We start from the raw sequence: 27370 nt of genomic DNA, 5'->3' as shown, positions 1-27370 counted from the left end.
AAATACTATACTTGCTCTTCCCATCCAACTTCCCGCTAGTCACGCTATCATCTCTATGCTGGCAACAACAACCCGCTGTTGACTAATATTACTTTAATGGGCTTTGTCGCTGTTGTTGTCAACGCGTTGAGCGAGCCCCAAAAAGTATGCAACACAATAAGTCGCCAGGACTTCGGTCGGTCATTGTCGCTGAGTGACCACAACAAATTGAGCTTATCATTGACGGATTAACACTAAACACACACACACAAGTGGCGAGGGAAGCAGAGTCGTCCACTTGCTTTGTCGTGCCGGGATGACACATAAATCTGCACGTAGCACTTGGAAGCGATGAGCGAGGTTGACTCCGAGTGTGAAGCAAAAATTAGCGGCGCCTGCAAAAGCATATTGATGAAGCGTTAAGACCACAGCTGACCCAAGCTGGTTGGGTCTGCACTTCGAACTGGAATTGGAACTAAGCTGGAGCTGGGGCTGGGCGCTGGACTCTTGGGTTAGGCTAGATCCAGATGGGAGGAGGAAGAGAGAGAGAGATGGGAGAGAGTAAGCGTTTGTAAGTGGAAAATCAATGCCGACATCAGCGGCGGGCAACATGACAAGTTGAGCCCTTTAAGCCGCAAGTTATGCCAGCCACGCACACACAACATCACACACAACACAGCACACACACACACACACACACACACACACACACACACACACACACACACACACACACACACACACACACACACACACACACCGTTTGACGACGGGTGAAGTCCGGGGGTGTTGCTACACAGTATGGGGGTTGACTTTTTGCTGCTGATGTTGTTACGGATGTTTTTACTGTTGTTGTTGCTTGCGTTTTTCTGTCACTTTGTGCAAATGTGTCCTTGCAAATCCTGTTAAAATTGCATTTGGAACATGTCAACATTGCGCTGGCAACCGAAAAAACCACAATACCCCCTCCTCGCCTTCTTCTCTCCTTCTGCCTTCTGTCCTTCAATTTTCACACCATGTTAACGCTCTGCTTTTTTCCACTTTTTACTACGATTTTTATGATACGATTTTGCTTTGTTCCATGCAATTTTCGTACATTTATTTCGCTTGTAATTCATTTCCATTCATATTTACATGAATCCATCGCCGAATTTCTCTTTTCGTTCATTTTCTCTACTGCACATTTGTCTGGGATTTGTGTGGGATTCGCTTTTTGGTTTTATTCCGTTTTTTTCTGCATTTTTTTTTTTTTTTTGTGGGTGGTGTTTGGTTTTTTATGTGAGTCGCAGATGTTTGAGTTCGGGTTTCTGGTCGGAATTGGCTTTGACAGTTTTCGCTTTGCACTTGCAATGCGGTTTCAATTAATTCGAAGGCGTGGCTGTCAGGGATTTGGCGAAATGAAGAAGACCAGTGCACCGAATCAGTGAGCAGGTGCAGACATTGGACTAGGAAATCGAGGAGAAGACTATGAAAGAGATTGCCAGCTTAGAAGAATATTTTATGGAGAGACGAGCAGTAGTACCAATACAAATAATTTTTGATTGGAATTATTCCAAACTTTCAAAGCTACATTATGTACAATTAACAGCCAAAAAATACAGTTATTAACATTGCAAAAAATATTGGGTAGTAGAAATTGTTGCCCATTCAAATATTCAACTTTTTATTGGAATACAGATTTTCTCCCGCTACCCGTAGGGTTGAAGTATATAATAGCTTTTTGTCGACAGGAAATGTATCAAACAGGCAGAAGAAGGCAATATAAAGTATATTTATTCTTAACCAAAGTTTACTGCAGAGACAATATAACTATGTCCGTCTACACACCTAGATGTCAGAGACTATAAGAGATAGAGTCAAATACACATTTCGGTATATTCCAGTATTTTTGGTATATCAATTTGATATATAAATGATAATAGCGGATGTATCGCAGTTAAACTCATTTGTCTCTAGCTTTTTTACGAGTTTATTGGACTTTATATTGAAATCTATAAGTTTAAAATAAATAAGATAAACACAAAAGCCATATGTTGAAATAAAATTTAAATATCTATTGATCAAAATCTTTTAAAAATCTTTAAAGAGTCTAATTAAGGTACTTTTTGTTTGCTAATAAAAAAGTGAATGTTTAATTACCATTTCTTCATAAGCATATATACATTTTTAAAAAGATTGTATTGGCAATTGAAAATACCAGCAATCTACCACCAATCTACCAATATTTTAATACTAATTATATAGATCTTCTATTTAGAATATTCAAAAAGAATCAAAAGAATATCAAAGCTAAAATTTGTCACATTAAAATTATTAACCGCTTAAATTTATTTACCAAGCGAAAAATTGGTCTGTTCATTAATATTTCGGAATTATTCAGAGTATAAGTAATATGTGAAAATTATTAAAAATATCTACTCATCAGATAAGACTGCGGCCCCAAAGCGAAAATGAAATAGAATTCAAGCAATTAATAAGTAATTTTCAGCAAGTCATTGTCAGCAATATAGACACACACATTATATGGGGAAAGCTCAACTAAATTATAGAAAATTGTTTGCCAAAAATATTAAAGAAGTGTGCGAGGAAAGAGAGTGGAGAGAGTAGAGGAGAACGGGGGAGGAGCAGCAGCTGCTTTCTTGGCCACTACATAAATTAGCTGTCAGGCCAAAATGGCACTCGGTTTATGGCCGAGTTGTACATATATATATTATGGTAGGTACATACATACCTACATATAAAAGTGAGCACACGGCCACACCCACGCCCCCTACTTCCCCTCCCACTTACTCATAACGCACAACGAGCTCAACGAACATCCAGCCAAGTGCTGGCCATAAAAAACAAAGACAAGTATTTAATTTTGTAGCGAGAAGCTGACAAACTGAGAAATACAAGCAAAAACCATCGCTGAGAAATCAGTAGAGAGGAGAAAGAGAGGGAGGGAACTGTAAAGGCAACGACAGCAGCGAACAGCACATAAATAAAATGAAAAATCTACTGCCAGCCAAATGCAGTTGAGTCGAAAAAAAACGGGCAGCTGCTCTACTCTTGGCAGTAGGTAGTACATGGCACATAGTACAGTAGAGTTGAGTAGAGTAGAGTCTTGGGCACTTGGTTACCTCGCTGCCAGCAGCGTCTAGTGGAGTCCTCCCCTATGTACTAGCTCATATAGTACAACTGCGACTGCGAGCATTAGGCACATAATGTAGGCTACGATGTGCGGCGCATGCGCCACAACAAAGCAACAAAACAACAAAGCTGCTGCTGCTCCCTAGCTAGCTGGCTGTCTCGCTCTAACGTTTGCTGGTGTCGTCTCCAGCCATCTCTGTCGGCAGCTGGGTCTCGGGTAATAAACCAAGCGATGCCTGCAAATTATAAAGTGTAACTCTGTGCAGGAATTCTTGAAATGTAAATATAATGAGCAAAAAATTAGCCAAGACTACGCGCGGCACATCTCTTGCAGGCCAACATCCAAACATGGTCAAAGCTAAATTTACTAGGCACCAATTAAAGACATGGCCAAAGCCCACAGAGAGGGCAACTTAGCTTGACAGCCACTTCTTCTTCGGGAGCTTCGAGCTTCGAGCTCTGTGCTCGAGCTGTGCTTTGCGCACCCATAAAACATGTCAAAAGACTTTTTGTACCCACTCTTTTTTTTACTCGCCATTTTCTCAGGCGTTGACTTTTTTTCACTCTTGATTATTTTTTGTGTTATCTTCACTGCGACTAAATTGCAGGCAAATATTTTATTTAGTTAGTACAAAATCACAACGACTCAAAATCACAAGCAACATTTTTCGCCTTCTTTCCTTGTTTTTGTGGTTTTTTGTTATTGTTAGTTTGCCTCTTTGAGCAGTTAAAGTTCTCCACTTGTTATTGCTGCTGTTGTTTGTTGTTGGTGTTCTTTTTACAGTAACTGTTTGTTGTCAGGTTCATATGTACACATGTTGTAATTGTGTAATTGTAGTTGTTGCCTTCATAATAATATGCTGTCCCACAACTATTTCGGTTTACTGTCAGTTCACTGTTCACAGTGGGCAATAGTCACAAATTGCTCTTATTCATTGATTTTAAATTACATTTTGTAATTACTTTTGCAATTCTACTAATAAAAGTTAGCGTTAGTAAGAGACTTATAATTCCAAATATTCGTACTACAAATAAATACAGTAACATTATGAAAGAAACTTCAAAATTATTATTCTTTGAAATTCAAATCATCTAAAAATTAGAATGTTCGTCAGCAATACATCTTTCTTTATTTATATTAATGGATAAAGTACAAGAAATACTGGGGTATTCAGGTTCGAACTTTTATGTTTATTTAATAAAATAAAATATAATAAAAGAACCTTTAATTTACTAAAAACAAATCAACATTTTATAATTATATTAATATGTTTAATCATTGCAGTTGCTCAACAAAATCTTTGACCATTTTTACTAGCAAAGAAGTTATGCTTAAGCTTTGCATTTTGACACTAAAACTTGTTTTTGCCTTAAACTCATCATAAAATAGCCATAGGCAATGCTTCTTATGGGTCGGTAAGAATTTTCGCCATCTTCTTGGCCAATAAATACCACAGTAATGTGGTATATTAAGTGACCAGCATACAAAAGCCAACAAGCAGCAAAAAAAAGTGACTTCAAGATACTTGCAGCCACTGCCCAGGCTAACAAAAACAACAACAATGGCAATAACAACACGAGCAACAACAACCAACAGCAGGCCAGGCAATCCAAAGTAAAAATGCTTCTCATACGGTTTATTTACACAGAATGTCAAAAGAGTGGGAGCGAGAGCGAGAGAGAGAGCGAGTGTAAGTGAGTGATAGAGTATAGGAGTGGGAGAAGACAGTGCGGGGACCAGTCCCAGGTGCTGGCAGACAAACAGGCGTACAATAACCAGCAGATAAACAGACAAACAGGCAGCAGCAGCAACAAGAACAACAACAACAACGGTAACGGCAAACGACAAGAGCAGACAACAACAAGAACAAAGAGATATGCAACCATTTTGGAATAATAATGCACAAAAACAAACTCACTAAAGAGGTAAACATAATGTAAATGCCAGCAGTGTGCCAGAGTGGGGGAAGCGACACGATAACAGCAACAGCAACAGCGCTCAGCAAGTGGTGAGAGCGAGCTGGCAATAGTTAGCACACAGCAAGCAAACCGGTTGCGATGCGCTGGCCAATCAGAAGGCAGCAAAGCAGAGGCGTTGACTGAGCAGGCGACTGCGCAGCAGCAGCAGCAGAAGGCAGCGCACACAATTGAACGCAGACTTCAGCTGGCAGCGAAAACAGTTGGTCCAGTTGGACTTTTGCTGCGCGTACGTGCGGGTGCCACTAAAGAAGAGAGCTAAGCTGTGCTGCGTGCGTTTCTTTTGCCGTTTATTGCCGACGCGCGCGTGTCATAAATACAAAAACACAAATACACACACACACACACACATGTATATACGAATACTGTATATGTAGAAATTTTTAAATGTGTACTATGCATAATTTAATTAACTTGCATTTCACAGCAGTGCCAATTAATGTGTAATTATAATTACCATTGCAATTACAATTGTTAGTTCAAAGTGAAAGTGCACGCGTTATGCTGTTCAGTGCCAACAATAAATAAATTCATAATAACAGTACCAACAATAACAACAAAAAGAAGCAACAACAAATCACAAGTTGCAGATGGAAAGCAACGCATTTGTTAGCAGCCATTTGCCATCACAAGCGCTTGTTGTACTATCGGAGGCCGCTTCCGGTTTGCATGAGGCACTGCGTGGCCAACGTCCGTTTCCAGCGAGAGTAAGTAAAAATGCCAATCAGTCTTCCAGTCCCCACTCCAGAGATCGCAGTCTAATCCGCCAGACTACGGCTTCTGATGCAACCACATAGCGCCCACGTCGTCGTCGTCGTCGTACGGCGATTTGGCGATTCGGCCACTGCGACATATTTATGACAAATCATAAACTCAACTCAACTGCGGCGCGACGCAACGCAACGCGGCTTCTGCTTCGACTGCGATTCGAGTTCGAGTAGTCAAAGCTTTGACCCAGCGATGCTATAAATCAGCAGCACACCGTGCACCGAGCACCGAGAACAGCAAACAAAACAATGCGCATTGTAAAACAACAAACCAAACCAAACAATACACTGAAAAAAAGTTTTCTATTCTTTGATTGAAACAAGCAAATGGGAAATCTGTCTTCAGTGCTCAGAAATATACAAATAATATTTTCATTTATTTATGACAAATAACAACCATCTCCTCTAAACTTAAGTTCAGTTTTTTCATAGTCCTTAAAGATAATTAAAACTGTTGTTTAATTTTTTTATCGAATTTTTAATGGCTACCTATAAATATTATATATCCATGAAGAGAAGAGAAGCTCACATGAAAAAGATCATTTACTTTTAAATACAAAATCCATAACATTTTTTATTTTTTTCTTCGCAAAGTTAATCCATTATCCAAAGTTATTCTAATATTGATTAAATCAAGAATTTTTCAACTAGTGCTTTTATTTTGCTAAGAAAACCGTTGAATAGATTATAACTAAATAGATTTACAAAATATTATGCAATCCAGTTAAGCAGTTTTTAATTTTTTTAAATTAGTTAACTGTATAAAATAATTTGAAATGTATATAACTATTTTCATTGTTTAACTTTCGCTTAACAAGCAATATCCAATACTGAATAATAAGTGATAATAGTTGACAAAGCTAAGAACTGATTTTCAACCTTTCCTCTTAGTTTGCCTAATGAAATTCTAAGCGCTAATTAACTACACATTTCTCTCAGTGTGCAGCACTACTGGAGCATCAGTTCAAAGACAATCGAAAGTCGACAGTCAGTCAGATTCGGATTCAGATTCAGTTTTCAGTTAGCAGTTTCCAGAGTCGCATTCCTCGATCGACGAATGCGTTTGCAAACGCCCCATTGTGTGTAGATTTTTGCGTCGAACAGATTTATGATAGCTACCAGGTTGAGCTGCGCGTCTATAGTGAATCTGTTGATGTTGATGATGCTCTGTGGCGATCAGCCTCAGCGATCAACTCAGTTGGATCAGTTGGCTCCTCGCGTTGTCTTCTTCAATTGCCCCCGCTGCCTGTCATCATTGTAAACATGAGCAATGATCTTGACGCTGATGCTACAAATGATGAAGAACTCGAACTGATGATGAGCAGGCGGCTTTGGAAGAATTGGAATAACTTGCCAACTCGCAACTAACTCGACTGGTTACTGATCTCTGGCATTGGGATCGTCGTTGTGCAGCTTGTTGTGCATAGCATTGAGTAGCGTTAAGATATGTTAAACATGACAACAATATGTCCTGGACTTGTAGATGCGAGTTGGGTGATATGCTGGCTCCCAAGAAAACGTGTATTTGATGTGGTTGAGCATTGTGATGGGGAAAAATATCTTGAAAATGAAAGTCAAGCGACAAAACGAAAGTGAAACTCATGATTTACTAAGTTTATGATTTGATTTCTCGATGATATTACTGATCATTTAAGACTAAGTAAATATTTGCAATTAGTGCAAAATAAGTCTATTGCTTACTCCTATAAAAAGCTATAATTATATAAATATTCATCCCTTACTTAGTCGCACGACTGTATCATAGTAAAAAGACTACCGTGCAATTTCTGTAATATGCACATTATTTATAACCGAGTAATAAAAATTAATAAAAACAAGCCAAGCCAAGCATATTAAATGCCATGTCAAATGGTTTAATGTGGATCTGGTTCTCCATTTAACCACCCGAGCCGAAGAGCACAGAAAGAGAGCAACAAAAACGAACTCACCGTAACAATTTTGTAACCACAACAACGACAACAAAGGTAAACAGACTGACCCCCGGACGCAAAAAAAAAAAATATGGCCACAATCGGAGACAGAGTCAGAGCCAGGGCCACAGTCAGACCCCAGGCAGCAACCCTGGCCTGGAAAATTATGAGACAGACCTGGAACAACATATGAAATGTAATTCTTTATTTTCATTTTTGCACTCGCATGTATGTAGGCGTGTGTGTGTGAGTGAGTGAGTGTGTGAGTGAGTGTTTGTTGCTTGCGGAGGGCGCTTAATTTAATTTATAGCAATTTATCAAGAGGGCAGAGCCTGAAATGCACAGCCAACGAGGCGTATAACAAGAAGTTATCATGTCGAGTATCAAAACTTGTTTAACTTAGTATACAATGCTCTGGCTCTAGGAAGTGTCGAGTAGGAGAAACACTCGTAAATCGAATCGCTTAGCCAGTGAAAAATAAGCTGTGGAACAATTACATACACACAAATGTTAATTAAAGCAGATTTGAAATTATGAACTTACTCTTGAATTAGAAAATATTATAAAAATAATTGCGGAGACATTACAAATTTGTTGTAAAAAAGCATTTAATTGATCAATATTCTTCAATTCTTCAATTTCATTTACAAATATATAAATTATTAGTATGAGTTATTTAACAAATTTATTTTTAACAAGAAAAAGGAATAGTCTCGTTGATTATACATTCAAATGAAAGTATTATTATTACAGATCGATTCCCTTTCTTTTAAATAAACTTAAAATATATTTAATGGAAGCGGATATTGTTTCGCTCAACATTTTACTGTGATGAGATACACAGAAATTTTAACTAAATAATCTTTAAGGTCCAAGTCGCTTTATAGATAATTTCTTATATGTGCATACTATACATCTAAATATGTTGGCATTGCCTACTACTACTATATATGTATAAAATTGCAATTCTTAACATTACATGTTATGATATTCCAAAAAAAAAAAAGAGATATTTCCGATTCTTAGATAATTATATGATTCTTAGATATGCATATATAAAATGTACATTCTTTGTTAATATATATCTTTATGGAATCGTACATTGTTTTGGGCAGCTATTGTGCTATGAACTTACGACGATTTCTTGATATGTTAGTTATATGTTTTTCTTATTGGAACTTCAATAAATCCCCAATTCAGTTTCATGAAACACAAAACATTCCTCTATCAAAACACGCCTTAGTTTATGCTACACTTTTTTTCTGGCAAAAAAAAGCAATCGGACTTCGCTGTTTGCTTGTCGAAAGCCATAAACATTTAGTTCGAGAAAATTGCCAATTGCTAAACGTTTTCAGGTTGCGTTTTTTCTTTTCTTTTTTTCCATGCTGCCACAAATTGAGATTTATATGTGGCAGAGCCTGAGAAGGCAGTTGTTTGTTTGTTTGTAGTTGTTGTTGCTGTTGTTGTTTGTCTATTTTGTTGTCTGTGTCGTATTTTATGGCCAAGTTAAGCGAAATTGGCAATTGTATGTGAACAATTGGCTCATGCCACTCGTGTTCACTCGTGTTGTTGTAATTAAGTTGTTATTGTTGTTGTTTGCTGCAAGCAGCTGCTGGCTGCAACGCAAGAACAATCTTCATCGACGACAAGTGACAAATGCCAATAATTCAAGTGTTAACAAAAAAACAAGCGAAAAAACAAACAACAAGCTCAAGCGCATTATGCAAATCTGTAGTAGATACAACCCTCGACCCAAAGCATTTGAATCTCGGCTCTAATAGAAATGCAAACAATGCGGATGTGGCAATGGCAAAATGGGGTGGCAAGTGCCACCTGCTGCACATAAATCAATGGTAGATTTCTATAAGCAAGTTTACATAGCGCATTAAAAACGCATTCGGCGATGCTGACAAATTTACCCAAGGCGACAACGAGCCGAATGCGTCAAGAGTCGCCAGTGGTTGACCACTTCCTTCTCCATTTCCATGTCCACCTTTCTCTCCTGCCTTCATCAGCTGGATATGTAGCATCTGTGCACGTGGCATTTAATCAGTGCCACTCATTAGGGGGTCTGCCATCAAACTGATTTAGCCCAAAATGCAACTCATGCGGTTGCCAAAACACCTCATCCACAAGCCCATCGTTCATCCCCGTCCCCAACCTCATCCCCAATCCCACGCACAACCCCAAAGCTTATTTAGCACTGCAATTTATGCCTGTATATTTGTCTAATGGCTTTTCGGTTTGCTGACTTGCATTTGTTTGTGCCTGGCAACAGCTTTAAAGTGCTGATGATGGGGCAGGCAGCTGATACTTGTCTGCCAACACCTCGATACTGGGATCTGTTTCAGTGCTAATTCAGTGGTGCCAACACTTTGATAAGCCCCAATTAATTGCTTTTATTAAACAACAAGGGAAATACTCTTAATGTGAGCCAAAAATCGAGTAGTTAAGCCTTGAGTACACATAACTCTAATATTAAAAAAAAACTTTTCGATACAGTTTGGAACTTTGTAATGTATACAAAAATCATTAATTCGCATAACTAATTCAAATATTTTCAAGTGAAAATTAGAGAAATAAACAAGTTTTTATTTTGAATTCTTAAGTTCGGGCTATATCATTCAATTCTTAATTTGTTACTCGGAATAATAAACAGTATTCTTAAATCTAAGTTGCAACTAATACTAACTTCAAATTGTGAAGAAAACTAATATAATCTCGATTGATTTTTGAAATTAAATATTACATTTACAAGACCCTAAACAAATTTATAGAAGTCAACATTAAAATTGAAATGTTTTAATCATTTTGAATTGAATCAATAATGATCCCATTAATACATTAATTGCCGACTTCAAATTGTGAATAGAACAAATATTTATCTCGATAAACGAATTACTAAATTTTGTAAATAACTTATCCAATTGATTTTTAGACTTCAACATTAACATTACATTTAATACACATGATCCCATTATAACACCTTCTAAGTAACAACTTTGATTTGCAATCTGGGAAGCCAGAGCTTTAATTAGTTTGCGTGAGCCATGAGAAGCTAAGTGAGCGTGAAATATGAGCATTAAAATAAGCATTACATGGAACTGCTGGAAAATTATGACAGCCACATGACTTGGCACAAAAATGAGCCAATTATGCTTAGGTGGAAATGCGGAAAAGTGCTCAGGGTGCAACATATGGTAGTGAAAGTGAAGCAGGAAAAATCTAAACCAAGAAAATCTGAAAAAACAAGTCTTAAAATCCGAAAGTATGGAAATTTAAAGATGCTAAGATGCAGGACAGATCAATAGCTAAGCCGCCTTAAAATATGCACCAAAAATGTTTAATTTACGACAAATAAATGTTAAACGGCGCAAAATTGAGAGATTTTAGAGTTACGATATCGCCAAACACACACCCACACACACAGCATAAACAGTGTCATATGAAGAACAGAAGTGTGAGTGGAATGAGTGCCACCAATGGGGTGTAAAATAACGAGCGAAAATTTACCAACACACAAAAAGACTTTGCAAATGATATGGGTGCCCCCAAGGGGGTGAGATTGAGGGTGATGCTCAGGGTGAAGACAGAGGAGGAGGGGAATTGATGATAAAAACAGCAAGGGATAAACAGACAAACCGTTTACAACAAATTGAGCCTGATGAGTGTTAAGCGTCTGGGACTCACACACCCACACACACACCCACACACACACCCACACACACACATGAGAGCTCTCGTAAGCGACGACGACATGTGTGACAAGTATTCGAGCAACTCAAACTGTGGAGAAACTTGTCTAAAATGAATTTACATACAAATTTGTCTGCAGTGCGCTGAAAATGTGTTCCGGGAAAAGTGTGGGAAAACCACTGATACGAGTATGTTAAGCTCAGCAAAACTTTGACTAAAATTGTCATGTGACAGTTACGATATTTATGGCATATCATATTGTGCTATACAATGTATCTCTTACAAATTCTGTAACTCTTCACAAATATAACTATTGATAAATTGCTACATTTTAGGACTTAAAAATAAATTCATTCGTTTTAATGAAATTTATTGTTCATTTGCAATATCAAAACAAATACAATTTGAGCTTAGACTTCTAAAATTTTAATATTTGTAATTATTTGCAAGTTCTATTTTATAAAAATAATTATTGATTTAAAATACCTTAATTGAGTGCTTACTTTTGAAATACAAAATCAAATAATAAGGACACTTTTTATTACATATTAAAAATACATTTATTTTACAGACTACAAATTTATGGTATTCATTTACAAAATCAAACATTGCAAATAAAAAATTCAAGAAAATTGAGAATTCCTTCTAATAAGATTTTTAAAACTCAAGTTTTGGCCTATAAAAATATAAAGTAATTGGAGGCCTGTTTACATACAAAGTATATAAAGTATTATATTTAATAAATTTATTTTGTAATTGACAAAACTAAATATTTTAACTTCGGAATTCTACAAATTCGAAAAATAGCTTTTAAGTTAGCTTTTCCAAACTAAAGATTTAATTATAAAATTAAATAATTTAAAGCATATGTAATACATTTATGTAAATTTATGTTTTTTTTTAAGTTTGCAAAATCAAATATCTTTATTGCAAAATTTTAGAATCTTAAGAATCGCTTCTTGGTTAGCATTTTAAATAGTGGTTTCTAAAGCACATTCATTTAATTTACAAAAATCAGTTATATGCTATCGATTTATTTTATAAATGTTCTAAATTTTGGATTTCTTAAGTCCTAAAATCTCCAAAATCGCTTCTAAGATAGATTTTTGAATATTTCCAAATTATAAAATAGATTGTTTTTCCTTATTAACCTTATCCAACTTGTATCTTTCAATTGCAGTTACCTGACGCCAAAGATCTACACAACATGTCACTAGTCGGCAACTATAGCACCCAATTCCTGCACAACTTCCATCCGCACTTGCTCCAGACCCTCAACCATGGCATGCTGGCGGCAAATGGAGCAGCTGCAGCAGCAGCCGCCGCCGGAGCACCGGGCAGTTATTTTGCCAGCGAGCGGTCGCCGCTGGGGAAGCCGTCGGTGCTGTCGAACTTTTCACTTCCGTCGGCATTTTCGCCACCCAAATACATTGGCATATCTCTGGACCAGGTGAGTGTAAGAGAGAGAGAGAGAGAGAGAGAAAAGGGAGAAGGGATTGAGGAGTATTGTGAGAAGGAGTGACAGTGACTGAGCCGTTGATAATCGTGTGCGGATTGGCAGTTTGTCATAATTGGAATTGAATTCTATATTTCTCTGCAGAATCTCTTCAATGGAAGCGAATCATTTCGCACGGATTCGGCCAGTCCCACGTGCACATCACATGAATCCATGGAGGGATCACAGGATTACGATGCAGTTGAAAAGGGTGAAAGTCCGCGCAGCAATAACTCTCAGGATCCCAGGGATTTGAGACGTAAGTTTAGCTCACAATTTCCCTCTTGTGTGTTTATTTTACAAATTTGCATGTTGCCAAAATTGTTGGCGATAAAGCAAAAAAAAAAAAAGTGGGCGGGCCACGTTTGCCTTTGCCTCTTTTTGATCAAAATCTTTTGGCCGTATTTGTTTCAATTTTACTTTTTCTGCGCAATTTTAACGCTTCACTGGGTTAACTTTGACTGGCAGGCATAAGGCCTGGAAAGAGACGGGGGTAGAGAGAAGCGACAGGCCGCACTTTAGCAAATCTTTTATTAGTTTTTCCTATGCGCAGACATTTAAATCAATTTCCAGCAAATATTTACCTGACGGGGTCGCATTCCCTTTCCCATTCCCCTCCCACTTCACTTCGCTTTAAAGCTACTCCCATTTGGCTAAAAGTAGGCTAAACAAATTGCCTACAAATGCGTTGCTAATTGGTAAGAATCAGATTCGGAATCAGAATCAGAGACTGCGTTGCGTTAAGCGCCTTATGCTCAAAAGTCAGCAGCATATGAACATGATAAATATGAATGCAAAAGAGCCAAGTGAAGGGGATGTGATTTCAAGGGGTGGGGGGTGTTAGGTCAACAGAGACTTTTGACGCAGTGGCGCAGCTGCTCAAAGGATTCGCTAATGCCATTTACACAGACAGCAGCTCTTGAGCAAATAGTCGATATTACATCAACTTTGACAATTATAAATATTTTCTTAATACAAATTAAAAACATTTGCATTCATTTTTAAAACCTTAAACTTTTTCATTAAAACTTTTTGATTTTAACCATTATATTAAATACTTATTAATTTATTAACTCAGAATTTAATGTTAATAAATCTTAATAATAGTATAAGAGCAATTTACATTACAGCACGTTAGAAGGAACGAAGGAAGTTAGCTGATAAAAGTATACTTAGAATCAATTATTTGTATTACGGATAATTTTTGTTGAACAAAGAAACCTTAAACGATTTAAGTCAGCTATGCTAAGGACACAAAGATGCGACTGATTTGATTTACAATGTAATAATTATAATTTGAATAGAGATGATAGAATTTGTAGGTGTAAACCCAAATAAAGAGTCTTGAGCTGCAAATAACATAAAAAATAATTTATATAATTTTTTAATAAATACTTTAAGAGAACCGATGACAGAAAAATGAAAGTAATTTCCATCATTAAAAAAAAGAAATAGTTCAGGATAAGAGAAAGTTTTTAACAGTTTATTTAGAAATTGAAAAGCTTAAAAAATTAAAAGTTATCATCATAGTTACCAACATATAAAGAAAAATACTTCAAGATAAAAGAAAGTGTTTATTTATAAATGATAAAGCGTTTAGTTATCATTATTAATATTAATCAGTAAGCCCTAGTTTTTCTAACTGAACTTTGTGCTCTAGAATTTATTACTAAGTTACGCACAGCAAAAAACAATATATAAAAATGAAGTATTACAAACAAAATTACTTTAATATTGATTTCAAATAATTATGCTCCATTCTAATCACGTTTCCCTTTAACTACGCCCCTGTTCAGCTCTTGTATAAGGACAACTTCTCTGTTTGACTTTCATATTTACATATCTATTTAAGCCGGAAAACCAGTTTTCCGCACATACACACACAAAAAAGTTTTCCCGATGTCACTTTGTGTGTTTAACTTTTGGCTTATGTCAGTGGCCTGAACTAACCCGAAGGCCATAAATTAATTTTAATAAATAATGCACTTTTAATTAGCTGCGTTTAAAGCGCAGCATCCATCGATAGCTAGACCAAAGTCAACTATAAATGCAAATATTCCTTTAGCTAAGCTCGGCTTTCTGCTTTCTTATAAAAGTCGAGCAGCCACTTGGCGTTAAGTATTTGGCATGGAAGGGTTAACTCAAGGGTGCGCATTAAGTGTTTTAAATGGCGCACTGGCTTATTGAAATGTAGCAGCCTCTGCTCTCCAACCTTCTCCCCCCTCCTCTCCTGTCATCTCCAACCCTTCTCGCTGTGTGTGTGTGTGTACGTGTGGCACTTCACTACAAAGTCAAAACCGCAGGCAGGACGCATCCTTTTTCAGTGCGGCACGAGGCACAAGGCAGCTAATTACTCAACCTTGCGACAATGTTGCAACTCTTCTCTTACCACTTGAGCCAATTATAAGCTACCCCCAAACTACCCTTCATAATGTTTGCTCATTTATTGTTCACATTTTTTTTTTTTTTTTTTGTTCTTCTCTGTGTTGGTTTTTTTTCGTTTCCTTCAAAGGATGCGCAAGTGTTGCAAATCGCTTTGATTGCATTGTTGGTATTGTTATTACAAGCATTACTTATTACTTATTATTGTTATTATTGCTCAGATGATGTATTACGTATTATATCCAATGCACACTTGGAATTTTCATATTAATTTCTGTAATATTAATGGCACTCGCCATAAAAGTCATATTTCATGCCATGCACGATACCAGCATATGGAATGCTTCTTTTTCCTCTTTTTGTGAGTGTGTGTGTGCGGGAGAAAGGAATGAATGCAATGAAGTCTTGAGCAGATGAATCCAAATACATAGATGGACACGTGATGGGGAGGAATCTTGTTGATTTATTTGCAAAACTGTAGTTTGAACTCGGATTTATTGTCTCTAAAACATAGGATATTGCATATTTATTATTTATAGAGTAGAAACGGAATTTAATCTGTGGTTATTTTATAAATAAAAACGTTTAAAACTCGTAAAGTTTAAACAGAGTAAGATATCGTATATAAATAGGTTGGATAATTTGAGTTTTTTAATACCAAAAGTTGATTCAATTTAAAGTTTAAAATGGTGGAAATTACTCATGTTAATTTATTCTATGGTTTCAAATATTTTTCTCTCTTTTTTTGGCTACTTTTAACATATAAAACAAGACTATATGCATGTATGTACTTTAGGAGTCGGAGATACATCGTTCTGAATATTACATTTACTTTTGGCACAAGCTTATGCTTCTACCCTATAAATACCATTTATAATTAACAACATTGAAATACATTAGAAATGACATACATAACTTATTACACATATGATAGTTGAAAAACATGTTGCGTTGAATATAAAATGTTGATTCTTTTTTCAAATTTTTCAATTGTGTATAACATAATTTTTGTTAAACATATTCTATGAAAATAAATCTAGTCAAATTATTCTATGGGTTCATATGTTTACTAAAAACTTTTAAAGAGTTCTTTTATTATAATTAGTTTGAAAATTCTTAAAAACAAAAAGGAGTTTTAATTTTAAGTCTGTATAATATTCTTTAATCAGTTTCATTTAATACGAAATTTCCTATACTCTTTGCTGCAAGTGTTGTTCCTAAATTATTCTGCTCTGATGCGCTTTCTATGACAAAAATTTTAAACTCAAGATAATCCTCCAATCCAATCTTAGTTTTTTACCTCTACAGAAGCGTTTTTTCTAAGCACATTTAAAGCTTTAAAATTTTCTTAAACTGCGTTGAATGCATTACGTATTTAATAAATATAATTGTAATTTATGCAGCATTTTCGCACAGTTGTGCAGCAACCTCATCTCGCACTCTTTGGGCCATTTTAGCCAACATGTTGACTGCTGACTGTTCTGACTGTCAAACTGTTTCTGTTGTTGCTATCCGCGGTTAACCGACGCATTCAACATATTATGCTGCCACATGTAGCACGCAGCACTACTCATTCGTTTTAGACACAAATAACAATTGCCAGCAAACGGTAGGCCAGCAAGTTTACTATAAATGCAAACACACATATATTTTTAGTCGCATTTATTGTAATAATATTTTAATTGCCGCCGCAGTCACGTGCAGAACTTTTGACTGGCAAACACAAGTTCTCGTTTTGTGTTGTGTGGTTTGTTGTGCACAGAATTTCCTTTTTTTTGGGTAGTGTACGTGCTGCTGACAGTTCGCAAGGATACGAAGGACATGCGGCAAACGTCGAATGGCAGCAAACGGTTTTTGGAAAAGCTCCACCAAAAATAACGAGCGCCAATTAATTTGGGCTAAGTACGTGTTAAAAATGTGTAGCATGCAATTAGAGATTGGCCAGCTAAATTTATGGACCAACCCAGTTTCAAATCGGGGTGGCAAACGGGGGGCGATTTGATTGTGTGGAATTCCAAAATTGAAATCAATGCGCGACTGTTTGGGGCAAGGGAAGGGAAGAGAAGGGGGAAGGGAATTTGTTGGAATTTCAATTTTTATTGCCCTGATATTGCACGGCGCTTTGATTGATGAATGCGGCATGCCTAATTCCTAATTCCTAATTCCAGATCTGCATAACGTGAGCAAGGCGCACACGGTCGCCTCATCCTCGACAGCATCCAGCAGCTCCTCATCCTCCTGCTCGACCAGCTCCGCTGTCGCAGCCATTAGCTCGGCAGCGGCCGTTGCAGCGGCGGCCACAAGCAGCGCCGTCGTCTCCATGGCCACACATCTGGCGGCGCATCAATCGTCGCCAGCAGCACATCATCACGCCCATACGCACGCCCAGCACTCGCATCCGCATTCGCATTCCCATCATCACGGTCATGGTCATGTGGGTGGCGCCGGTTCAGCCGGTGGAGCGCCACCGCCGCCGCCGCCAACACATGCCCATCACATGGCCCACGCTCATCCCCATCCATTGTCGCATCATGCCGCCCATCATGCGGCACTGGCCAGCCTGAGCATGGCCGGATTGCGTGCGGTGCCGGGTGGCTTGAGTCTGGTCAGTGGACTGCAGGCAGCTGCGGCTGGCGGCGCCATTCCCGAAATGTGTCCCGTCTGTGGCTTGAAGCTGAGTGCCGAGGAGTGGCACACGCACTTTCTCACCGAACTGGATCGTCTCTACAAGCTGAGCGCCGGCTTCGAGCGTGCCAATCTCCAGGCGACCTACATGTTTGCTCCGCCATGTCCGGCGCAGGAGAACGCCATACGCACCAGCCACAATCGCTGGGAGGTAAGAGACGAGTACTAAATAATAATATACCCACAAATCGTTTAATAAAGACATCTGCATTTAGTACCATTAGAATTATTGGTTTCAAAATAAACTGGTTAGAAAAGCAAAGTAAAAAGAGATAAATTCTGTGAGTTGACTTTATGTCAATTCTGCTAAAATAAACCATAAACAAGCCAAAAAGCTACAGTTAATTTTTAATTAAAAACAGTGTATTATCATTTAAATGTACTGAATTCATAAAAGTAAAAAATACTAAATTATTCGAAAAGCTACATTTACATACATTTACGTTTACATTTTTATATTATATATTTATTATATACGTAATATATAATAAATATACAACAGTATATAAACATACCTTGCCGGTTTTTGTAATATCACCTTAATTCTTGAATACCTTCAACATTTCCTGCTGCTTGGAATAGAAACAAGAAAAAAAGCTAAAACTCATTTTTTAATCAAAGTAAAATAATGAATTCATATACGTAAAAATACTAAATTATATCAAAAGCTGTATTTAGTACCACAATGTGCTATATACGTAATATACAATAAATATACGACCGTATATAATTCTTGAATAGAGTTTACAATTGTCTGATGTGAAATTTATGTTTAAAATCCAATCAAAAACTAATCAAAAAAGTAGAGAAAATATTGAATAATGCTGTTCAAGGTCATTTGGTATTTTCTTATACTACAATACAATTCGTATATTACTCGAGCAATCTCTAATTATCTTGTGCCTTGCAGACCTTTCAACGTATACGCAATAATCGCCAGAATCGACTGCGACTGAAGGTGCGCAAGCGTAAATACGGCGAGATGTACATGATGGAGAGTCTCTACTGCAGCAGTTGTCCCATCTGCAAGCGCAAATATGCTCTAGAAACCGGCAAGCTGCCACCAGAGGTAAGCAGCAGTAAAAACTCATAAACGTATCGCAGCTAATTCCCCACTTCACCTGTAGGAGGATAATAAAATGCAAGAAGAGATTGAAACAGTGGATGTGGAGAGCTGTAACGATGATGTGCCCGACTCGGGCTCAGAGCTAGCTGGCGCCTCAGCTGGTGTGGGTGGCTTGGCATCCAATCTGTCGGCTAGCAGCATGCACAATAGCAATGCACAGCCGGGCAAATTGGATGGCATACTGTATCGCACAGCGTGCGTGATGAATCAGAAGGATGGGCATGCTGATGAGCAGGATGTGAGCACAAATGTCACAACGGCCAGCAGCAGCAGCAGCAGTGTCAGCTGGTCGGGTGAAACAACACCGAGCACACCACACACCCAGGCACATATCAGTGGTGAGTTAAACGAGCAGCTAATTATCATTGCTAGCCATTGAGCTAAAGGGTACTATGAGTTCATCACAAGTGAAGAAATTTGTGTTATACAAAAGAATGTACATTCTGAAATATTCTAATCAGCTATATCAGTTGAGGCAGCTAATTCTGGCTATATATCTTTATGTTTGTACGTTTATTTAACTTAGTTCTCAACGATTCTAAAATCTTCCAACAGCAAACTTATAAGAATATAGTCAAGATTTTCTTAAATAAATCTAGTTTAATTAAGTGCACAATTATAATATACTAATAATAATATATTCATTCATTTAGTACTAACAAATATATTTGAAATAATTTCAAAAAGCTCTAGCTGAACAGTTAAAATAAACATTCTAGAACGAAGAATGAATATATCCCAAAATACTTGAAATCAAAACCTCAATTTACTATACATAACAAATATGGAAAACTTGTTTTTAACATAAATTTGTTTAAGATTGAACTCTTGATTCTACATTTTGTAGGATTAAATATGTTTGAATTCCATAAATTTATTCTTGGCTTTCTATCGTAGTTTTTCCTTTTGTATAAATAAATTAAAGTTTGTCACACTTAATGTGCTTAAAAATCAGTTGAGAGTATCTCACAGTTGAGCACTCGCCAATGCATATATATTACTTGTTCTCATTATACTCATCGCCCCTTCTACATCTTTCCTCGTATAATTTTGCAGTGAAAAACGTCAGCGAGCTGTCATCTACCACACATCACTACTACAACGCGGACTCCTGCGGCGTGGGCGTCAATGAGCAGAGCAGCAGCAACAATAACAACAACGGCAGCGGCAGCAACAACAATGGCAGCAAGGAGCTAATGATGGACACGGCATCGTGCCAGAACGACAGCGACGAGGATGTGATTGTCGATGATGATGAGACGGTGAAAATGTCGACCAAGTCCGCGCACAGTTATAAGCGACGTCTGGACGAGAATGTCGGCAGCAGCAGGTAAGCTTGAGCAGCAGTCATAGCCAAGGGATTTCCCTTAAAAATGTTAATTGACATTTGCAGAAGCCTGGAAAACATCTCGCCCAGTGAGGAGCGTCCGCGTTCCGAGCCGCAGGTTAGCAGCACTGAACCCGGTCCCATGGACATCTCCAACAGCAGCAACAACAACAACAATACAACAACAGCAACCAAATATGTCGAGTCGATGGAGAACAGCCTGTCGCAGCTGTCGTCGATGGGCGTGCCGGGATTAACGCAATTGGACACAAAGGTGGGAATAAGTTCGGATTTAAAACCGGACGATGAAAACAAATGTTTCATTTGTAAGGTAATTTCTCAGTTTGCTTCAGTTCTCTCTTTTTTGTCTCCACCCTCCACCCCAATCAATCTCTCACTCTATTTCTCTGTCTGTCTCCCTCACTCACGCTGTTGCCCACACTTATTGCACTATTTTTTTGCATGTTATTGTTGCCTCAATGAATGAATCTATCATTGCTCTAAGCCCTGCCTCTCTCTCACTTTGCTCTCTCAAGACAGGCATAAAGGATCTCAACACAGATGCGTTTCTGCGCGGTCGCAATTTCTATTTCCATCAGAGCTGTGCCAATGTCATGAGCAGTTATCGTCTCAACAAGGAGCTGCTCAGCCAGGCGCAGGCACAGAGGGAGGCTGCCGCCAATACGGCAACGCCACGCAGCCTGTCGCCATCGCCCGCCCAGTCGCCGCAACAGAGCGTTGCCACCCCGGCCATGGAGTAGATGCATTGTGGCGAAACGAGCAATCAAAGCGTGAATTTATTACAGTTAATTAATTCAAATATTGTGGTAGCTAATGAAACGAATTAAACAAAAATCAAATGTTTAATTGAGCATGTCAAGCGGTCGCCCCTAAAGTGGGCAACACTTTTTTTCATCGTTTCGTTTTTCGCGTCGCCTAAAAGCGAGCAACGTTTTTTTATTTCCCCGTTTTTGTTTTTGTCTGTACATTTTGCGTACGAAATTAACAACAACATTTTTGTTTCCTCGCATTGATATTTAGTGCAATTTTGTGTTGCCTTTTTCAGCTGTTTCTGAAGCAGCTCTTATTATCCCAATTATTACAATAATTTTCTCCCGTTTTAAATCTAAATCTAAATTCTTGAATGTGCTATAATTGTTAAATACAAATGAAATTAGTTATCATAACTAAGCAAATTAGTTGTACATTTTAAACGTAAAATATTTATGAAAAATCAAATAAAAACATAAACTACTAACAAAGTAACGAGAAGAGTATTTCCTTTGGGTGGAGTGATCAAAGCTTTTGCTGCTGTCGAGCTTCGCCTTAAGAAGTGATTAAAAGCTTCAACAATTACGCCGCGATGTCTACACGCACACATACATAGGCTGATGTCAGTACATTACAAAGAGAAACCGACAACAGCAAGAGATAAAAAGCTCCAGTTCAATTGAGCAATGGAAAATTTTGTTGAATGAGTGCTGAATAATAATAAGAACTCAACAACAAGACTACACATCGGTTAAGCTATTTATAAACTCACGTACTTACATGTGCAGACGCTCATGTATATTAAAATATGTATGAATGTGTGTATTGCTAAGGAGCTTATTACGCCGAAAGCTACGCAGATAAGACGACTAAGTAAGTAATCAAACTAAGCTACGAAAACAGAGCAAAAACAACCTGCTAAAAATTAAGTACAAGCACGCTATAGACAACGGTCCCAAGCTCTCTCTCTTTCTCTTCCTTTCTCTCTTAATGAATCTACGCTGGGGGGCTGCACTTAAAAAGCTTATCGCGTATCGCCTGACTTGACAAAAACCAAAAAAAAAGTATAAATAGCGCGCTGTCGACGCCAGCGAACTTTCAGTTAGTCCCAAACAGCGATCAAGAGTAAAAGTGTTTGAACGTTTATTATTTACAGAGCGAAAATGTTTTCCAAACTGTGCACACGCGGTATTGCCAGCCGTCTCGGTGGCATTGCCCAAAAGACACAACCCAAAGAGGCGACTGAGAGCAGCAGCCGCTCTGAGGCGGTCTTTGCACGTGAACAGAAATACGGTGCACACAACTATCATCCGTTGCCGGTGGCGCTTAGCCGGGGCGAAGGTGTGCACGTGTGGGATGTGGAGGGCAAACGTTACTTTGACTATCTGAGCGCCTATTCGGCTGTCAATCAAGGTCACTGCCATCCCAAGATTATTAAGGCTCTGACGGAACAGTCACAGAAACTGGCGCTGACGTCACGGTGAGTTGAAACACCCAAAAGAATGAGAGAATCACTTTCCACCAGACGTGCCCCTTTTGCATCTTATCGGGCGGAGCTTTAAGAGCTTTATTTTCAAAATATTTCAGTGACCTTGACATTAACTACACTTTGCAACAGAGTAATTAGGTTTTAACACGCAATATGTGACAAAAGATTAAGGGGAGCGTCAATTATAGTAAAATGCGTATTTAAGTTTATAAATTTGTTTATAAAAAATAGTAAATATTTTTATTTTTGTGTTCAATTTTTTATTAGAACTGAAAAACAATAATATATACTACAAAACAATTGCGGTTACAGAAAAATATAATACTAGTTGCTAGGACTCAAAAAAAAGGAATTTATGCAACGGAAATGATTTGCTATCGCCTAATTCGATTTCCAGTTAAAGTAAAGTCAGATAATGAACTGCCGTATAAAGTCCGGCAAGGGTATTTAATCTTCATCATGCTTAAGATAGCTATTCCATATTGTTTTTTATGTTACTGTGCCAGCATTAGGTTTATTGCCCAGCCGTAATGAGTGTAGTATGAGTGTTTGATTTTAAGCTATCAGTGACAACAAGTTCCGTTATCAATAATCATGGAACTGTTGCTAACTGCGGGAAAAAAAACACAAAACCAATTGACGGAAAATTTGAAATACTTACTCATTTTTCGAAGCTCAAATAAGACAAATAAAATTCCTCAAATAATTGATTGGTTTTTAATGATAAATTCCTACCAACTGACAGAGTATTCATAGCTTTAATCAATAAGTCTGATTTTTTAATTGAATTAGTTAAACAAAATTAGAGCAGAGCTTTTACTGAGTACAGTGCCAATTGACTGTCTGCGACTTATAAAGAGATAACGAAATGACAACTGAATTATCTGTGAATAAAAAATTACTTCACAAATATTCCACTTGTTTGTTCATTATTCCGCCTACAACAATCTCTTAATATATATATTGGCAATAGTAATGTTCTTATCTAATCAAAGTAATTGATGATTATACTTAATATGAAGTACTCTAGAGAGCGTAACAAAATATACTACTTAAAAACAGGATGAATGATAATTTGGCTCTCGAGTGTAATGACTTTAATCTCGTGATTTGCTTTACCAACACCTAAAATTATACAAAAACAAAAAAACATCTTATCAGCTAAAAATGTATGCCATGTGCTAAAATTAGCAAACAAGAAAAATAAAATAACAAGTGATTAATCAACCTCGTATCATTTTATGAACCTTATAAACAATCATTGAGCCTAAAAGTCAAACATGACAACTGAACCTGAAACAAAGAAAACCAATTAAAACCGGCGACAATATTCTCAAATCTCTCATAAAATCTATTCAAGTGCAACGGAATACGATAATGATTTCAAATTATGATTTATTGATGCATTCAGAGTGTGAATTGCGACTAATATTTTATTTTGATTCAGATTTGAAAATAAATGACACTTCTGGGGTTATCAGTAGCGAGATTGATTTCAATATTCCTCTTCTTATGTAGTCATGTGACTGCTGTCATAGATCTCAATTATTTCCCCATACGATTAGTATTTTGCAGGTCAATAGTTGAGTCTAGAATAGAGCCCTTCAAATGGTGTCTTTATTTTTAAATTAAAATCTGTAATTTATAAGTTTTTCTCATTTTAAAAATTCGTTTTTGTCTGTACTTTTGTCAACCTGATTTTCTTATTTCAAACTATCTATATTACATTTTTATAATAAAAAAGTCCATGTTTTCAAACAAGCTATAATATATTAGAAATTGTTTGATAGTATTTCTCTTCTACTATAAATACATATCTATTATTTGATTTATTATTTTTTGAAGAGTTTTCTACCATAAAATATTCCTTTTATTTACTTTTAAGAATTACTTCTTTTTTTGCCACCTTTTTTAATTCCTCTCCGGCTTTCTTTCTCTATTTAGTGCTTTCTATTCGGACGTTCTCGGCGAATACGAGGAATATATTACCAAGTTCTTTGGCTACGAAAAAGTGCTTCCCATGAACACGGGCGTGGAAGGCGGTGAGACAGCTTGCAAACTGGCCCGCAAGTGGGGATACCTCAAGAAGCAGATACCCAAGAATCAGGCCAAGATCATCTTTGCACGCAACAACTTCTGGGGTCGCACATTGTCCGCCGTTTCCGCATCGAATGATCCCAGCAGCTACGAGGGCTTTGGTCCATTCATGCCCGGCTTTGAGCTGATCGATTATAATAATGTGACTGCCCTGGAGCAGGCTCTGCAAGATCCGAATGTGTGCGCCTTCATGGTGGAACCCATTCAGGGCGAGGCTGGTGTTGTGGTGCCCGACGAGGGTTATCTGCGCAAGGTTCGTGAACTGTGCTCCAAGCATAATGTGCTCTGGATTGCGGATGAGGTGCAGACAGGTCTGGCACGCACAGGACGCATGCTGGCCGTGGACTACGAGGAAGTGCAGCCTGATATTCTGATTCTGGGCAAAGCTTTGTCTGGTGGCGTCTATCCCGTTTCGGCTGTGCTCTGCAACGATGAGGTGATGCTGTGCATCAAGCCTGGAGAGCACGGTTCCACCTATGGTGGCAATCCACTTGGCTGCCGTGTGGCCATGGCTGCCCTAGAGGTGCTGCAGGAGGAGAAACTGGCCGAGAATGCCTTCAAAATGGGTGAACTGCTGCGCAGCGAACTCTCCAAGTTGCCCAAGGATGTGGTGTCTGTGGTCAGAGGCAAGGGATTGCTCAATGCCATCGTCATCAGTTCAAGTAAGTCATAGATAAACTTCATTTCAGTTCCGATCAACAACTAAATTCTTCTTTGCTTTCTTAGAACACGATGCCTGGGATGTCTGCATGAAGCTTAAGGACAACGGCTTGCTGGCCAAGCCAACTCATGGTGACATCATTCGCTTTGCTCCTCCGCTGGTCATCAACGAGGCGCAAATGCTGGAGAGCATTGACATCATCAAGAAGACCATTCTGTCCATGTGAAGCGTGTATTACAGAAGTTTCCAATCGAATAGCATTTAATAATTAGCCTCTTACAACTCTTTCAAAAGTCTGAACAAAAACTTACTATAATTTGTATAATAAAACCGAATTTTCTGCCAGTTTAAATTAATTTATATTCATTTATATTTATTATGATATTATATATGGCGTGTTGCAGCATTTCAATTTTGTTTATATGGTATTTAATTCAGATTCTAAATCTCAGCGTTTTGCTTTCACAATCCAACATATTGGTTATTATGTTTTTACTGTATTGGTAATATATCTTTTATAAAAGGTTATTGAAAATGTCTGCCTACAGGAAATATATGTAACAGGAAATATATGACAGAAGCCTGTTTTTCACTTTTCGGTATATTTATAATGTAATAGTATATTAATATACAAAATATAGACATTTGCATAATTTAATATTTTTATTTGGTATATTTTAAAAGTAATACAGCACTATTTTGATTTTATTGAAAATCCGTATCTAACAATTCTAACATTCTATTAAAAAAATTGCCCTGTTCTGATTCTCAAAATGTCTATTTATAGTTTTTGAAACTCGATTAATTACTATCAGTATCAACACTTTTATTTGAAGCAGTTTCAGTTATATTTTGACCCCAATTTATATTTTTTTAGTCATCTTCGTTCAAAAGTGCGTGAAATGTGCCTAAACTTTAAGCATTCATAACGTTAATAACTAAACTGAACATCCATTTACCATCTTCCCCATTCTTCACGTCTATCTGTTCCCATTCTCTTGCTTCATTCACTCTTTTCCTGCCATGACTGAGTGTGTCAACGTTAGCATTCCTTATTTTTTTAATTAAAATATAAAAAGGAGACCACACTCTGAATGGGGCCAGAACTCGGAACTTGGAACGTGCCGCGGTCGTTAGGCAATAAACTTGGACACCGCGCATCCTGTAGGACAATTACAAGGCGGAAAATGTCGCAACATTTTCGCCTTATCTTCGCCTGACTTTGGTGCTTTAAAAGAATAAGGCGCAAACACGCATAAAAAACGAATTAACACTGGGCGAAAGAATGCAGGGGGTGACAAAAATGTTGCCGCATTGTAACTACGCTTATCACCAGGCCGAGCAAGGATGCGCTGTGTCCTGACAAACATATTTCCCCTTCCCCATCCCCATCACCGAAGAACCTTTCGTCGCAAAATCGTTGTGGAAAATCTTTATTTTTAATTTTAACGCTTTATTTAATTATGTGAAGCGCCTGCTGAGGACAACAGCAGACTGAAGACAACTTCAAGTTCAAAAGTTTGCTGCTAATAAAATGCTTAAGGAGTGTCCTGTCTGGCAATAAAACCCACAAAAAAATGGGCTAAAAATTGCATTTTCTTCCTTCATTTTTTGTTGCCGTTTCTCTTTGGTTTCTCTTCTTTTTTTCTAATAAAGACATCAACAGATGGGCGGCGATAAAATGCCCAAGATTATGGACAAAAGCTAGAGCAGAGCTGGGCACAAAAGGCAGCCAAGCGGCGTGTGGTTTTTGACACCCCCAACAAAAGCAGAGCAGAGTCCTTTTCCTTTTTTTTGTTGTTTGTTGTAGACGATAAGCTTCGGTCTGCAACTTGCCATTCACATTCAAAGTAGC

General features: G+C 37.6%; 2 protein-coding genes across 7 annotated transcripts; both read left to right on the top strand.

Annotated features, from left to right (window-relative positions):
- On the top strand, positions 1–21737 carry LOC133841673 (protein Teyrha-meyrha). 6 transcript variants are annotated; one of them, XM_062274314.1, is made up of 10 exons: positions 2–550; positions 5516–5795; positions 12663–12932; positions 13083–13236; positions 17528–18195; positions 18955–19113; positions 19172–19508; positions 20227–20500; positions 20564–20828; positions 21034–21736. In XM_062274314.1, the coding sequence occupies exons 2-10, from the start codon at positions 5679–5681 to the stop codon at positions 21256–21258; spliced, it is 2469 nt and encodes an 822-aa protein (XP_062130298.1). In that variant the 5' UTR covers positions 2–550; positions 5516–5678; the 3' UTR covers positions 21259–21736. The 6 variants fall into 6 exon arrangements, with proteins under 6 accessions (XP_062130300.1, XP_062130298.1, XP_062130302.1 ...); XM_062274316.1 differs by lacking the exon at positions 5516–5795 and having other exon boundaries at positions 1–550; positions 21034–21737; XM_062274318.1 differs by lacking the exon at positions 2–550 and having other exon boundaries at positions 4934–5795; positions 20564–20771; positions 21038–21178.
- Positions 21738–22365: 628 nt separating this feature from the next.
- On the top strand, positions 22366–25867 carry LOC133841674 (ornithine aminotransferase, mitochondrial). The gene is made up of 3 exons (XM_062274319.1): positions 22366–22748; positions 24702–25516; positions 25581–25867. The coding sequence occupies exons 1-3, from the start codon at positions 22432–22434 to the stop codon at positions 25739–25741; spliced, it is 1293 nt and encodes a 430-aa protein (XP_062130303.1). The 5' UTR covers positions 22366–22431; the 3' UTR covers positions 25742–25867.
- The last annotated feature ends 1503 nt before the right edge of the window (positions 25868–27370 follow it).

The sequence above is a fragment of the Drosophila sulfurigaster genome, chromosome 3, assembly GCF_023558435.1.
Source record: "Drosophila sulfurigaster albostrigata strain 15112-1811.04 chromosome 3, ASM2355843v2, whole genome shotgun sequence".
NCBI lineage: Eukaryota > Metazoa > Arthropoda > Insecta > Diptera > Drosophilidae > Drosophila > Drosophila sulfurigaster.
Note: the sequence above shows the minus strand (reverse complement) of the source record. Positions and strands in the feature narration are given on the sequence as shown.